The sequence below is a fragment of the Lycorma delicatula genome, chromosome 4, assembly GCF_047948215.1.
Source record: "Lycorma delicatula isolate Av1 chromosome 4, ASM4794821v1, whole genome shotgun sequence".
In the NCBI taxonomy this organism is placed as follows: Eukaryota; Metazoa; Arthropoda; class Insecta; order Hemiptera; family Fulgoridae; genus Lycorma; species Lycorma delicatula.
The window spans coordinates 94,355,119-94,371,868 of NC_134458.1; the positions used below are offsets into that span (position 1 = coordinate 94,355,119).

Below are 16,750 nucleotides of genomic sequence, written 5' to 3' on the forward strand. Positions count from 1 at the left end.
AAAATACTTCTTGTGTAAAATGTTCTGATCTTTTGTAAGTTTAACATTATTCTTTCTTACACTTTCTAATTTCTGTCTCTTTTTTAATTACTTAAACCTTATCGGATACGGTTCGTAATTTAAATTAAGAAGTGATGTAAAAAATAGGTGTAAACAGAATTTGAAACTTTTTAAACACCGAAGAAGCTCTTTTAAAAACATTAAAATTCTAATAATCCTCCATTTTTATTTTTGCACACCTCACTGAAAAATTTTAAAATAATTTTACTTATTGAATTCATTTCGGTAGAAGGTTTTTGTATTTTAAAAAAGATTACGAGCTTCTGATTTATCCTATAAGCAATTCGGCGATGATCGGACAAAAAATAGATTCCCCCAGGCCGTCCGCAGGCAGGCCGCGGGGAATTTAGCAGAGTTAGACCTAAATCCACAAACTGAATATAACGACCAAGAGATCGAGTACACGGGGAAAAAGAGTGGACGTTAAGAAAGTATGATCGACCCTCCGAGGAAAGAAAGTACGAAAAACCCATCGAGCGGAAAGCCCGAGTCTTATAGGTAGCAGGCGACCGTCTCGCCTGCGATCTCATGGGCGATCAGAACATTTTTACTCGGGATGACCGATTTAAAAATAAATTTCCACAACAACTTGTTTCGCCCAGAAATAAAAAAAACAATCCGAAAACAAGGACAGGTTTCATCCTCGAAATTACGTGGCACGAGGAATATTCGACTGAACATTAAATCGTTTAGTCTACGCCCCTCAACTTCGGTGATCTGTCAAGGGTATTTAATTTCCTTATCATCATATTCATTTATTTTCCTTATCGGCAACATTTTGGCAATTTTTCCTTTTTCTATCATGTGAGATGTCATGATTTTTTGATGTAGCCAGACGAAGTGGCATTATATAAGATATATTTTCAAAAAGTTAATATTTTATTGAAATATTCCATTACGCAACTTATCTCAGAAGTGAGTAAACGCTTGGATCTACACAAATCATTTCCGATATAAAGAACGTGGTTGTTCTTAAGTAGTAGTTTTACTAACCGACAATTCTCATAACGAATTTTCAAAACGGACATTGTACTTATATATATATATATATCCAGTTATTCCTTTTTGATACAAAAAAGATGTAAAAAATAAACAAGAAACATTAAAATGTGAAATAAAGATAGGATGACAGATCAGGTAACAAAAGCGTTCTACAATATAAAAGAACCTTATTGTAAGGTAACACAATCATTTTTTTTCTTTTCTTTTTTTGTCCAGTAGGATATTTCTTTTAGATATCTTTCAAAAGCAGAATAATAAGCGCATTTCTAGATTTGCTTAAGCTAGTAAGATATGCCGTAACCAGTAATAAAAAACGAATAAACAGAATTCTTCATAGAATGAAAAAAAAAACTTAAGAAAAGAAAAACTAATAGTTTATTACAAAAAAAGGAAATAATATAGCAATAATATCTAGGAAACTTCATTATTATTATCATTAGGTCCTTCATTCATTAGGTCCTTTATTAGGTCCTTCCAAAAAAGAGAATGCACTGTGAATGAATTGCAGGTAATGCACAGTTTCTTCAGTGATCGGAATGTGCTGCTCCGCGAGGAGAGCCATGAGGTAGGCAAGAGGCTTTCCAAGGGGTGTCCCCAGGGCAGCGTGTTGAGTCCTTTATTGTGGGTGATGGAGTTCGATTCTCTTCTGCGACTGAGATTGCCCAGCCAGTGTCAGATTGTGGCTGATCCCACTGGTCGAAGGATGCTCGCGGAGAGAGTTTGAGTTCCGAGCCACTCAGGCTAAGATACTTAAGCTGTGGGATCATCAAAATAAGATGACTTTCAGCCCGGAGAAGACCACTATGATGCTCCTCAAAGGCCGTTTGGCAGCGAGGCGGCAGGTTCGTTTTTCGATGCAGGCCAGCGCATAAAATATGTTCAGGCTCAAAAGTACTTCGGGGTGTTTCTCGATGAGAAAATGCAATTCAAGAAGCTCCTTCAATACGTCTCGGAGAAGGCCTGTAGTGCCTTCTTTTGTATTCGGCTTGTGGTCAATCCTGATTGGGGTCTTAATTTTAAGATCATGAGGATCCTGTATAAGGGCGTCTGCGATGCAATTATGCCCGGCAACAGCGTTATGTCGTTAATTAGTCAGGTGAATTAATTTCTGACAAAGTTCGTGAAATTGAACAACATGTTATTGCTTTGTGGTAGGCCAGATGGGATGAGGCAGAGAGCGGACCTTATACGCATGGTCTCTTTCCTGATGGTAGTTTGCAGGGTGCCTCTTGGGTACACCCAAATAAGAACGTGACGCAATATCTTTCTGGGCATGGCGCTTTCTGGGATAGGCTGCAGAGGTTTGGCCCGGTGGACTCAGGAATGTGTTCGCAATGCGGACAATTGTACGATGTACATAATGCTCTGTACGTTTGTTCAAAGTTTGAGTTGATACGCACGGAGACTATCGGTCGGCGCTGGATCTCCGTGTCAATTGGCGAAACCAGGCCGAATGGATAATAGTTGAAAATTTCATACACTATTTGGCAAAATAAAGGATTGCCGAGGGCATTAAGGGTGCCGCCTATGATTTCCCGTGTTCTTCTTTTGTTTGTTTTGTAATCGCTAAGTTATTGTCGTTGGTTTGTTTTATTGTACTCGTAATTGAGTGTTGAACTCACTTCTTTTACCTTCGGGTAGGTAGTGGATTTCAGTTCCTTTCTTTATTTTGTTTACTCAGTCTTGTTTGAGACTAACGTAAAAAGTGTTTTGTATTTAGTTTTGTCGTTTGTTAGGGATAGTAGTACACTGATGAGAATGTCACATGTGGGATTCGCATCGGTGGCATCCTGACTTAGACAAGAAGAAGGCTGAGAGATGTCTTTTGCCGAAATTTTGAAGATGACCTCCGGTAAAGCCCATAAGGGCTAGGTACAGAGGGGGTAGCGTAGCGACCGCAACTGGGGTCGCTATATATACTTCATATATGACACCCATTTATGGGTGTCATATATGTATGAAGTATGCATCATCGCTATTAATAATGAAATATAGCAGTTTATTAGCCATCGAAATGAAAAACAATTCTCCAGTAATTATAAACCACAAACAGTTCTTACTCGTCCCCGACGAGGAGTATTATTCTTTAAGACTTTAGGGGTTGGCGTCCTTACGGTTCTAGCCTCTGCAGCTGTTCTTCCCACTACACACTGAGCTGCGGAACACTTTACATTATACATATACACTACACCAACAACACTACACAATTTACAACATATACCCATACTACAACATTCTACACTATTTCTTCTTACATATACACTCGGTGATGTTGCGACACCTTAAAAAGCGCAACCGTAACCCAAGGTGGAAACTATCGTGCCGATGGGTGAATGGGTCTACGCAGTGAGTTTCAAAAGATGTCCTCTAGGCTGGGTGAACCCAGTTGTATTTAGCTCTAGCTCCAGTATGCATGCGTTCTGCTGGAGTGGTCCGTTATATCGCCGGTATTCGTGGGACCAGAATTACAAGTCCACAAAATAATATTACGATGGTTAGTGACCCATCTGAAAAAACCACCAAAACTTGTCATCTAAACAGACCTTACTCGGCGTTGTCCGATGAGATAAAAACTACGCCGAAGAAAATACTGTAAATGAAGATGCGTCCCATCCACTGTATAAAAATATACGATTTATCGTTCTTCAGAACAATCAGGAAGGAGACTCCCTTCAAAAGGTCTCTTCCTTCTTGAAAAATAAAGTGATAACGAATTCAGGTGGTTCACCGAAAAACGTCCGAAGTTAAGAGATGGATCAATATTGGTTGAGAAGTTTAGTGATGTACAGAGGCGATCCCTCTTACGTCTTACCAATATGGGTACATAAAGTTGGTATGCGGCAAATCCTTAAATACTAGCCGAGGAGTAATCTTTTGCCGGGATCTTCTGGAGATGGACGTTAATGAAATAACTAGTGAGCTTCGTACTCAGGAAGTTGTGGAGGTGAAGCGAATAATGAAAAGGCAAAGCGGAGTGGAAGAACCTACACCTTCCCTTATTTCTACATTTAACCCTCCAATCCCCCCTGAGAAAATAAAAGTAGGTTGTCTATCGGTAAAAATGATAATAGGAGAGAAAATAAATATAAAAGTTTAAGACTACCATTAATAGGGAAATTTGTTATGATGTATAAAATGAAGAAGTATGGAGTTTTCAGCCGATTTAAAAGGAGAATATGGGTATATATTATTCGTAACATGCAGATAGATGCGTAGGTTAAAGGAAAAACTTCCAAAATCTACACAACGGAAAACCAAACATTTTCCGTAAGTATCATTTAATGCAATTACGTATTCTCTTCGACCATCATCCTAGCTAATAATTTGAAAGTCAATATAGTGAAGACACACCGTTCCGTCGAAAATATTTAGTGTAATCACTATGCAGGTAGGGAGCGATTGTGCACGGTGGGAAATGATCAAGTATTGACAAGGTATGGTCGGTTACGCTTCGGAAATTAACAAAAGATATCTGTGTGAGCTAGCAGTACATTCAGTTGGCGCCTTTCTCAGCATAGTATAGTAGTATAGTTGTACTCGGATTATCATCCATCCAATAGCGTAACTTTTCTCGCCGGATAGTAACACAATCAAAGGCATTGAAAACTCTCAATTTTTCGCAACCACTGTCAACGTCAGGATAACTTTGACAGACTATACGTTATTTCAGTTATTTGAATTTTAATCAACAAATCCAAAACCAACTTATATCCAAAAACCAATTCTACTTCTAAGGAATAAAGATTTCGGCTCTAAACATTAATCTTAAACTTTTAAAAGTTTATATGTAGTAAAACTTTTAAAATCGACCAACCTTTCGTATACAGTAGAAATAATATTGCTGAGTCCAACCAGGCTTCATGCTTACAATTCATATATATATATATATATATATATATATATATATATAATATTCGTACATACAGGTGTCTCACGAAGAAACGGAGAAACTTTCAGGGCATGTTCTACTGATGAAAATAATGAAAAACGTTCACGTAAACATAGGTCTGGAAACGCTTTGTTTTCGAGTTACGGCTAGTGAAAAATTTCGCCCGGATTTCAGCACTTCTAATTAAAAGAGGTCCTACTTTTATTTTTGGGACCCAAATTAAGGAGTAAAGTTGGTGGTTTCTTATGTAATTTGAGCTAGGAAATAGGATAAAAAAGGTCCCAGAACTGTAACTCCAGCAGCTTTTAAGATATCCGACGTAAAACACAAAATTCGGTGTCGAAAAACAAGTTTTTTTTTACGTTTGTAGTACAGTAGCTTTGTTGAATGACTAATAAATGCGGATGAATTAGTAATAAAACTTGTAGAGAATTAATATAAATTATTATATTATTAATAATATTATAAATATAATAATAGACTTTATTTGGAATAAATCAGAAAAATAGGACTGAACCTTTGCTTAAAGTTGAACGCAGGATTCTTAGAACCTGCATAAACAAAAAATATAAACATGAAAATCAGTACAGATTATTGCCTAATGAATTTCTGTACGAAAACTTGGAATCCTTAATTGATACTATGAAAAAGAAGCGAATTTCTTTCTGTGCACACTTGTTAAGATTAACGCAGGATAGGATTACTAAGAGAATTATCGATCAAATTTGGTCTTTAAAAAATCCGCCATTATGGATCAAAGAAATTAAAGAAGACATGCAAGAATTAAATTTGACTTACGATGATTTACTGAATAAATCCGAAAAATTAAAATTTGTTATTAAAGATCCGAATACCAACTTTAAAGTAAGAACTTTTAATTATACAAAAAGGGTTTATTCAGAAGAGGATCGTAAAGCAAGATCATTAAGAATGATTAAATATTGGAAGAAAGTAAAAGCTAAGAACTTAAAGGCCAAAAGATCGGCAAAAAAGACTTGAATTATTCTGACTAAAGTGGTCCTTTGCAGCCTTAAAAGCAAAAAAAAAAAAATATATATATAATAATATATTATTAGTAATATTATAAATTTAATAATATACTATTCTGTTATCATTTATAAGTTGATGCATTTTATTTTTTTGTTTTGGTATATCAAGAAATAATGTTTATCGGGTACAGAGAGAATAACGTTTTTCTGTCTATTTTTCGTCTGTTTTGTAAAAAGTTTTTATTTACTTTTTATTGGTTGTATTTACATTGTGTATTTTTAATTAAATTTCTAATAATTACATTTTGTTAACACTAATGCAGAAGTAAATAATAGGGTGTCACTGAAGTGTCACCTTTCCCGCTACACTTTTAAACTATGGAAAATATCGGAACGAGACTAATACGCCATACTTTTTCGTGTAGTCTTTTTGTTAATAGAATAAAGGTAAATAATTTCAGAGTTATAACAGTTACAGTTGGACTAAAAATTGAAAAACTATATCGAATTTTAAAAAATACATTAAAAATTAATTTTTCAATTCTTTAAATTTCGACTTTTAAAAATCGGTGACAAATTGATAACAATCAACTACCAAAAACTTATCAGCCTTATTTTTTTTTTCAACTTTACTTTAACCCGGTAGTTTTATTTTTATTTAAAACACAAGTAGGTAGGTTTAAAAAACGCAGTTGTATGAAAAAAAGGCTTTTATAGAAATAACAAAACAATAAATCTGCATCTTGTTAAAAATAACAAAAGAAACGCAGAGAAAGGACGTAAAGACATAATAACTAAAGTACTCGGAATATCATATTTCCATATTAGGTTACACACATCGTTATTCTTTATCAATCCCTATATTACTAAAAAATAATGACGATAAAAAATTAAACAAAGATATTCATCGTCTATGCGGATCGTGTTCGTTTCAAAAAAAGTTTTATTTTCCTTTTGAGTTATGTAGAAAAAATTCATTACCGAAACGCCTAACAGACGTCCTCTACAAAATAAAAAAAGAATTACATAAATCGGTACATTGAGTAAAAAATAAGGGTTGAACGCGCATAATACGGGTCGAATGAGAACCTAGTGATCTTTTCGAAGTAGGTTATTAAGATGCCTCGTTCGTATAATATACTTACTCAATCTTCCCTTACCACCACCTCGAAAACACGTAAAACTTTTTGAAAGTGCAACGGCCTAATACAAAATCTGTATTTTTATAAAAATCCATTTTTTACTTAATGAGATACGTTTCTGTCGTATCCATCTATAAAATGAACGATTTCACACCCTATTTCCCGTCTTGTCACCGGTTCTATAGATCGCAAGGAGATCGATAAGGTAATATTTTTCACTTTAAAATGTAACGTGCACATATAGACAAATTTTTATCATCTCCGTATATTACATAATCGATCCGAGTAAATTTTAATTTACTACTATTTAATAAAACTACACTAGAACTAACTCTAATGCAGCCGATTCGACTCGACGAATCGGCTGTTCGTTAACAAAATTTTCATACACGGATAGCAACGATTTGCTCAATAGAAATAAAATTTATTTTTTACAGAAAAAAAATTTTCATTTTGCAAATAGTTCTGATAAAAATCATAATTTACGCGGGAACGATGAAACGATAATTCGACAATATTCGATGTAAAGCGTATACGTATACGGATTAAAATAAAGATTATAATTATAAAAAAATTAATTTTTTAATTAATGAAATATTGTTAATAATTATGTATAGAAAAACACTAACAAAAGAAAAGTATAATGCGTGATGAAGTCAAAAAAAAAGAAACAAAGATAAAAAAAAATACTGAAACAAATTTATACTCACTTCTTTCTTTCTCTTCACGGCCGACCCTGGAACCAAAAAAAAGAAAGAGATGTAAACAAAAAACAAAATTGATAAAATTATTACTTTATAATTTTTTTATTTTTATATAAAACCTACCACGTATAATGAATAAATATAGAAGCAAGTGAATCGCTGGTGCGAATGGAATTAATGATAATTTATTTAAGGAGGTGTTTAGACATAATCCCGATCGAAGGGAAGAGTGGAAAGATCGAGGATGAGATGAACGGAACAGGTCCGTCTGGATACCTAATTCTTGACAATTGTACTGATCTTAACAAAATGCTTCGTGATTAAAGTTAGATAAAAATAAATAATAAATACATAAAACATCGAGGGAATTAATTTTTAAAACTTTAACGATCATTAAAGTTGAGGAAACATTTGACATCGTTCTGAAAGTTCATCCCAGTAATTCATCCCTTTCTTAATAAAAATTGTTGTTTTGAAATTTTTCTACAGAGCGAAGAATTAAACTGGAAATTTCACAGTGATTAAAAAAGTTCGTAAATTTTGCAACAATTTTGTCTAAAATATTATGCTAAATTCAAAAACACGAACGTATCGATCGCAATAATGATCCGTGACTACCTGCTCGGAATGGCATTTAAAAAAAAATATGACAAATGATTTTTTCCAAAACTTTCGTTTACATTTTCTCCTTTCATTAAATTCTAATTGTACTCCACACGTATTTTTAAGAACATTTTTGTAAGCTTATTTAAAATTATTTTATTCAGAAAACCATAAATTTTACGTTTAGCTTTTACTTTCTCGGCTACAGTTATAACGGAAAACTATATAGATCTGTCAACAAAAAAAAAAAAAGTCTAAAAAATTACCCTTCTTTTAAGTTCTGTGCCTTAAGTAGACATTAAATAAAGATAATAATTTAAATTGTAAATAATCTGGGAAAACAATTTTTTATTCCAAAGTTCCCGAGTCCAAAAAATTTGTTTTTGTCACGGACGTTTGTGCATACGTACATATGTACGAGCATGTTGGCCTGTATTCAGTTTTGTAACACTGGATCCCGTCGAACGATATTGTTCAAACTTTTTAGACTACCTTCGTGAGGAAAGAACGTATTCATTTTTTATAAATTGGAAAAAGGGATGGGAGTTTTGACCGAGATAAAATTTCAAATCTTTATCGACGGACTTTAGCAGAAAACCTTTCGTACGACCAAACTGAAGTATTTTTTTACCGATATCACAAATTACCAAAAACCTTTATTTAATATTCATCCCTTTCCAAAAAATCAATATATATTTTTGTTTTTTTAACTAAATCTTGCTTCAGAAAAGGATTTAATGAGAGTTTTTTGCATCTACATTTTCTACACAGACAGGCCATCAAGTCATTATAAAAACGTTTTATTCATCCCACTCCGATGGTCAAAAAAAATACTCCGATGAAAATAATTTTTTATTTATTTAAAAAACTTTTTTTTAAATTTATTTTAAATTTAAATCCAATTTCATAAGTTACCATTTCGATTTAAATTGTAAAAATCTTCTTTTTTTTTGATTGCTGTACTGTTTAGTATTCTTGAAGAAAAAAATTTTAGCCAAACATTTTCACCCCCTTTCTAGAAAATTATAACGTTATTTATTTAGAATTACGGGTGTATCGTACTTTGCAAAAGTTGTAATTTTAAGCTGTAATTTTAAAAAGTTGTTTTTTTAATTTATCACCACTTAAGAATTACTTTCTTAAAATCCATTTTACCTAAATACTTCTCATCGAGTACGGGAGCCTCCAAAATGAAAAAAAAACTTTCCAAAAAAATCAATGAAAAAATTACAAAGAAAAAAAATGGATTACCGGCTTTTTTTAATATACAATCGATTTTAACATAATCTTTTAACCTTAAAACAGAGATAGTCTATAAAATTGTAATCGGCTTCTATATAGTATTTATTTATTAAAGCTTCCACAACTATCACGATAATAAACAGAATTTTTATCGAACCGGTCGACCGGTTTTCTCTTGATCTTGAAGATTTTGTATAGGCCAAAGTAAAAATAAAAATAACCCGAAACCAAATTTAAAATCCATTCTATCCCTATTCCATACAAAAAAACTAATGAATCGACCGCTTGAAAAACGCCAGATGATTTAGCAACCGGTCAATAAATTCAAATCGGTAACCCCTGAACGAATCATCAGAAACATTAATGCAATTTGCCAGAGAATTTTTATAATGGAAACCGGATTTTTGCAACAAAAAAAAATTACAGGTAGATTCATAAAATAATCCGGATAAATAGTTCGTAGGAATAGATTATTTAATGTTATTGAAAAAAGGCAATATATAAGATGTTACATTAATTTTTAACTACATAATCTCTCCCGGTGTTTCTTACGGCTGTGATAAATAGAAAGCGTCTTAGGTGTACGAGGTGTCAATCAACAGAGTAAATGATATTTATTCACTCCACAGCCAGTCTTTCGATGAATCGAGTGAAGGTGTCTTTTGAAGGTCAGAATTTCGTTGGACTTGACATTTTGATTTTCAACAGCATACTCGTATTCGTCTCGGTAAAACAACAGGAAATCTGTTTACTTCTCGCTATTTCAAGTAAGCCTGGTGTGTAATGTTACATATTTTTATTAATAGCTACACCGTTTTTGGACTTTATTTTTTAACATTCTCAGGTTGTCTATAATTTTATGATTATGGCACTTAAACAAAAAATATTATTTATAAAACTTCGTATGTAACGACTTCTCTTTATAAATAATAACAAAAACAATTAAAACTCTATAATGAGAACACGATTTAAAATTAATAAGTGCATACAAACTTCACCGGTTTATTTAATAATACATAACGATACGAAAAACGATAGCTCCGGCGAGGTCTGGTCTATCAGAACGGTCTCTGTTCTTCTTGAAACCTTCGTGTAGTTCTTTACTTTCAATAAAAAAAGGATTTTTTAACGGTTTAAATTTAATTTAATAACCCAAAATCACCGATCGGTAAAAGCTCTCGCTTGTTTTACCTAAAACTTCCGCGATCTTCCAAGGAGTTTGGCTTTCGGGATGATATCTTTGCGACCGCTGGTTTATTTAAATGTTATGTTGCAAAAAGTGTTAAGCGTTTACGACAAAGAAAATGACACCTTAATTATTCAAATCCATTCATAAATAACATTGTTATAAATAACAAACCTGTTTTCATTTCCTCCCGAATAAAATTAAACAACTCGACGCGATCTCAGCAGGAATGATTCTATTAATGTTATCGTGAAAAAATGTAATAATGTTGAAAATAGTACATTAAATAAAATGTTACTGAAACCACGAAAATATTATATAATAAGTAATGTTAATATTGAAAAATAATTTGCATTACATGTTTTTTGTCTAATGAACAGACAGTAGTTATTAAACAAATTTTTTTTCTCAATTAAAATTTATTTAACAGGAGATTATCGTACCAAGCAATAAAACGTTAATAAAATAAACTACATCAGCTATTCAAAATTGCGGCCCTCGTTCAAAATACGTGCTTCCAGTTTTTCATCGATTGCAGGACTCTTTCAAAGATGCCAGGTGTCTGATGAATCCTCTCAATCCCGTTTAGAATTCTTCTACGGTCGGGATGAGCGCCTGCTGCATGGACGAGACCGCAAGCTAATTTCGACATGGTGATGATTTATCTTGCGCAACGGGTTTTCAAAGGAATCATCCTTTCTCAATATCTACCTATTTTAATCATTCTTGATCCCTTCTTCCACGCTTTTGGTTGTGAGGGATCTTCTAGGTCCAGGTTACCCGTAGATTCATACATAGAAGAGCTGCAAGCGAATCGTTTCGAGGACTTAATTTCTATCCGGTGACTGTAGAATTAGCCCCAAAACTGAAATACTTGTCGAGTAAAGTGACCTTATTTACCCTGAAATACAATTCCGCTTTGAATTAATGGAAAACTACCGATACAATCCTTTTTTATCGTTATTTCATTAGTAAACAGTGTGAGATTACTTTAGGCGTTTCAAAGATTACGTTTCTTGTACAAAGAGATCACTGCACATAAAGCTACTATTATTTTAATTGTAGAGAGCGTTGCAAACATAATCGGCTCAGGGTGCAAAAAAAAAAATTGCTTTGACACGTTACAATTGTTACGATGTTATGGCCCGATGTGTTACTCAAGTTAATTTGTGATTACAAAAATGTTTAAATATAAATCATAGAAAGTTACAAACCGCTTTAAAGGCTAATCAACAATTAAAAAACCGTTGCGGAAAAAAGTCTAAATTTATCTAATCAGTAATTTACCACAATTAACATTTGTAGTAGAATTATAACCTTTTTTGACATGTCACTCATCTGGTTTGATAACCTACCGTACTAATCTCACCGTACATTCCTCGTTCTGTTTCAAAGATCCTTTGCAAAGATTCTTTGTCTTCCTTTACAATCATTACCCGCTACAATTCCTTCTACAACCAAAGCCTTAAGATTGTTTAATAAATTGCTTACCAAACTTCTTTTACAAAATTATATCTCACTTCTCTCCGTACAGGAATAAGCATAAACCTGTCTTAGTTTCGTACTCTATCGATCGGCTATTTCTTAACAAGTATTCGCAACACTACATTTCAAAAGTCTCTATTCTATTTCTTTCCGGCTGTTCTACCGGTCACGTTTCGCTACCGTAAACCACTGCACTATACGTTAATATTTTAAAGAATTCCTTAACCTGTATATGACGTCACACTCTCCTTATTTGGGTATAAACGCTCTCTTTATTTGTACCATTATATTTTTACTGTCTTGCCTACCGTTTATAATTCGCAATTTTACTACTCGAACAGTTAGCACATTAAAAACAATAAAAAATAAAACCCGATAGCGAAAAGCTACATTATAGTATATTTTTACTAAATTAATAGCCGAGAAAAAAACTTTTCACTTTATCTTTGCGATTTTGGTTTTAGTAAAACCACTTATTTTTAATATAAATTAACCAGAAACCCAAATCAAACGATTTGTGTCTGTTTAGCTTTAGTGAAAATCAGTGAAATATTTAGAAAGATAGAAAAAAGGAATATTCTTTATAGGAAGGTAAGGAATGAACCTGGGAATAATAGGTTGCTCCAGTATTATATTAAATAACTAAATTTTTAGGTGACCGGTTAAAAAGTCTAACAAAACATTTTAAATTTCTTAAACATAGTTCAGCTGATAATTTTTTAATAGAACAAAAAATAATTAAAGATTTTACATCTACCTGACCAGAAAAAAAGATGTGTTTTCTCTAGATCTTTCGGTTTATTTTAAACCATCATCAGGAGACAAAAACAATATAATAAGTCAAAAATTAAAATAATTTACAGACATGACTCTTTGAATGTCAAACGTATTCTTAAGACAATGCAGTGAATTCTGACGGAATAAAACAAAATAAAACGAAACCATGTTATCAAAAATGGTATTTTAATTGTTTATTATTATTATTATCTCTTTATATTTGTATTTAAGACGCATTTGAATAATTTATCTTCTTTAAAAAATTTTTGATCATTAATTAAATTATTACGGTTAATACATATGTGAAATTTCTCTAAATTATGTGTATTAAAATGATTACAGGAAATATCTAAAATTTTTAAAAATTATTTTTATTGTAGGTATGACCATTATTTGAGATGTGTTTAGCAAAATTAGAATTTTCTGATTTATCGTCACATCATTTTTGCTGGTAAGGTGAATATAACTTTTTTAATTATTTTTAATTTTATTAAACGTATTTTAATGAAATTCTAGGTAGTTGAAAGGATTCTAAGTCCCAGTGGAATGCAATAGATAAGCTTTTTAATAATAATAATACAGGTAATTGTACGGATATAGAGGATATAATGTCTGATGAGGAGTACAGATTCTTTTTCGGAGTTTAAGCGCTTTTTGCATGCTTATTGTTTCTTTTAATCTTTAAGATTTAGAAGAATTTCGTCAAATGAATAGCCAATGGTCACAGAGTTCTACTTTCGTTCGAGTATAAATCTGCCCTTTGTCACTAATTATTATTATTATATCAGTCTAGTATCTAAAAAAAAAGAGTTACAGTCAATGAAAAAATTTCATAAAGATTTCCTCGTGAGAAAGATATTACGTTAACAACAAAACATATTTAAATAAAAATACAAATAAATAATTTTTATTCAAATATTTTACATTTTATGGTTGTAGTTTATAAATAATGTGTTAAACAAAGATGGTACACCAATATATAATACGAAAGGTAAAGTCGATAGATGGGTGGAATATATTGAAGAGTTATACAGAGGAAATGAATTAGAAAATGGTGTTATAGAGGAAGAAGAGGAAGTTGAAGAGGATGAAATGGGAGAAACAATACTGAGATCTGAATTTAAGAGAGCATTAAAAGATTTAAATGGCAGAAAGGCTCCTGGAATAGACGGAATACCTGTAGAATTACTGCGCTGTGCAGGTGAGGGAGCGATTGATAGATTATACAAACTGGTGTGTAATATTTATGAAAAAGGGGAATTTCCGTCAGACTTAAAAAAAAGTGTTATAGTTATGATACCAAAGAAAGCAGGGGCAGATAAATGTGAAAAATACAGAACAATTAGTTTAACTAACTAGTGATGCATCAAAAATCTTAACTAGAATTCTATACAGAAGAATTGAGAGGAGAGTGGAAGAAGTGTTAGGAGAAGACCAATTTGGTTTCAGGAGAAGTATAGGGATAAGGGAAGCAATTTTAGGCCTCAGATTAATAGTAGAAGGAAGATTAAAGAAAAACAAACCAACATACTTGGCGTTTATAGACCTAGAAAAGGCATTCGGTAACGTAGACTGGAATAAAATGTTCAGCATTTTAAAAAAAATAGGGTTCAAATACAGAGATAGAAGAACAATTGCTAACATGTACAGGAACCAAACAGCAACAGTAACAATTGAAGAACATAAGAAAGAAGCCGTAATAAGAAAGGGAGTCCGAAAAAGGATGTTCCCTATCTCCCTTACTTTTTAATCTTTACATGGAACTAGCAGTGTATGATGTTAAAGAACAATTTAGATTCGGAGTAACAGTACAAGGTAAAGATAAAGATGCTACGATTTGCTGATGATATAGTAATTCTAGCCGAGAGTAAAAAGAATTTAGAAGAAACAATGAACGGCATAGATGAAGTCCTACGCAGGAACTATCGCATGAAAATAAACAAGAACAAAACAAAAGTAATGAAATGTAGTAGAAATAACAAAGATGGACCGCTGAATGTGAAAATAGGAGGAGAAAAGATTATGGAGGTAGAAGAATTTTGTTATTTGGGAAGTAGAATTACTAAAGATGGACGAAGCAGAAGCGATATAAAATGCCGAATAGCACAAGCTAAACGAGCCTTCAGTAAGAAATATAATTTGTTTACATCAAAAATTAATTTAAATGTCAGGAAAAGATTTATGAAAGTGTATGTTTGGAGTGTCGCTTTATATGGAAGTGAAACTTGGACAATCGGAGTATCTGAGAAGAAAAGATTAGAAGCTTTTGAAATGTGGTGCTATAGGAGAATGTTAAAAATCAGATGGGTGGATAAAGTGACAAATGAAGAGGTATTGCGGCAAATAGATGAAGAAAGAAGCATTTGGAAAAATATAGTTAAAAGAAGAGACAGACTTATAGGCCACATACTAAGGCATCCTGGAATAGTCGCTTTGATATTGGAAGGACAGGTAGAAGGAAAAAATTGTGTAGGCAGGCCACGTTTGGAATATGTAAAACAAATTGTTAGGGATATAGGATGTAGAGGGTGTACTGAAATGAAACGACTAGCTCTAGATAGGGAATCTTGGAGAGCTGCATCAAACCAGTCAAATGACTGAAGACAAAAAAAAAAAGTTTATACATCACACCTCACCCAAGATTCATTTTTTAAACATTACAATCCTTTACACACACTCACGCCCATAAATTTATAAATGAAAAGTAAAAATAAATGGTTTTGTATAACGAATTATAAAAATAGGAAAAAAATTTGGATTTTTTCCTGAATAATATTAGAAAACACATAAAATTTATAAAGGGCGTTACCCGAAATAATAATTTTATGATTTCATAAACAGGAAATTCATATATATATATATATATATATATATATATATATATATTTGGACTGAATATGAATTAAAATTTAGATGCAGGTTTTATGAGGAATATAATTAATTATAAACCAAATTATTAAAAAATTCCAAAACAAAACGGTCATGCAGTAAGTAATTCGTTTTAATTTCATACAGATTAAATTGTTATAGTTTTAATAACGCGGAGAATTGTCAGTCGTAAAAAAAATTAACATTTCTAAAAAAGAAATAACTGTATTTATGAAATTTTCATCACTAGTTCAATGTAGTAGTTTTAGAACAAGAAAACAAAAAACCAGTTAATTATTTAAAAATTTAACTCTTCTAACCGAATTAACTCTTCAGATAATCTAAAATATACACTCTACTAAAAGCTGTAACAACTACAATTAAACTAAAATAATTATAACAATATTACATGTCAGCAAACTTTAATTAAATTTAAGTATTATTTAACTACATTAGTGTTTTAAATCATAAATTTATTGACAAATATTCTTACGATTAAATTAAACCTTTATAAGAAACAAATCTCTATGCCCAAGCGTTTTAAGCGTAATTATACATCTTGATTATTTGCGTTTATGCTTTTTAACGATAAAACAACTCGTAAAATTTTAAAACTTATTACACATCTTTCAGTTAAAATAAATAAACGGATAGTTTTCTGAAATGAGATCGTTCTCGAATTAGTAAATGTGCAAGGGGAAGTGAGGGTTCAGTGTCGCATCGCAAATTTTTTACTAAAATTAATTAGACACAAATTGAGGGGTAAAGAAAGACGTCCGTGTACGTAACTAAAAGAGAAGAAA

At 32.1% G+C, this 16,750-nt stretch overlaps 1 protein-coding gene across 1 annotated transcript in view; it reads right to left on the minus strand.

The window, feature by feature from the left end:
- da (transcription factor daughterless) overlaps positions 1–16,750 on the minus strand; it is a 526,412-nt gene that overhangs the window by 396,770 nt on the left and 112,892 nt on the right. The window contains exon 4 of the mRNA XM_075363694.1: positions 7,793–7,818. Coding sequence (XP_075219809.1) covers positions 7,793–7,818 — 26 coding nt within the window. The remainder of the gene's footprint in view (positions 1–7,792; positions 7,819–16,750) is intronic.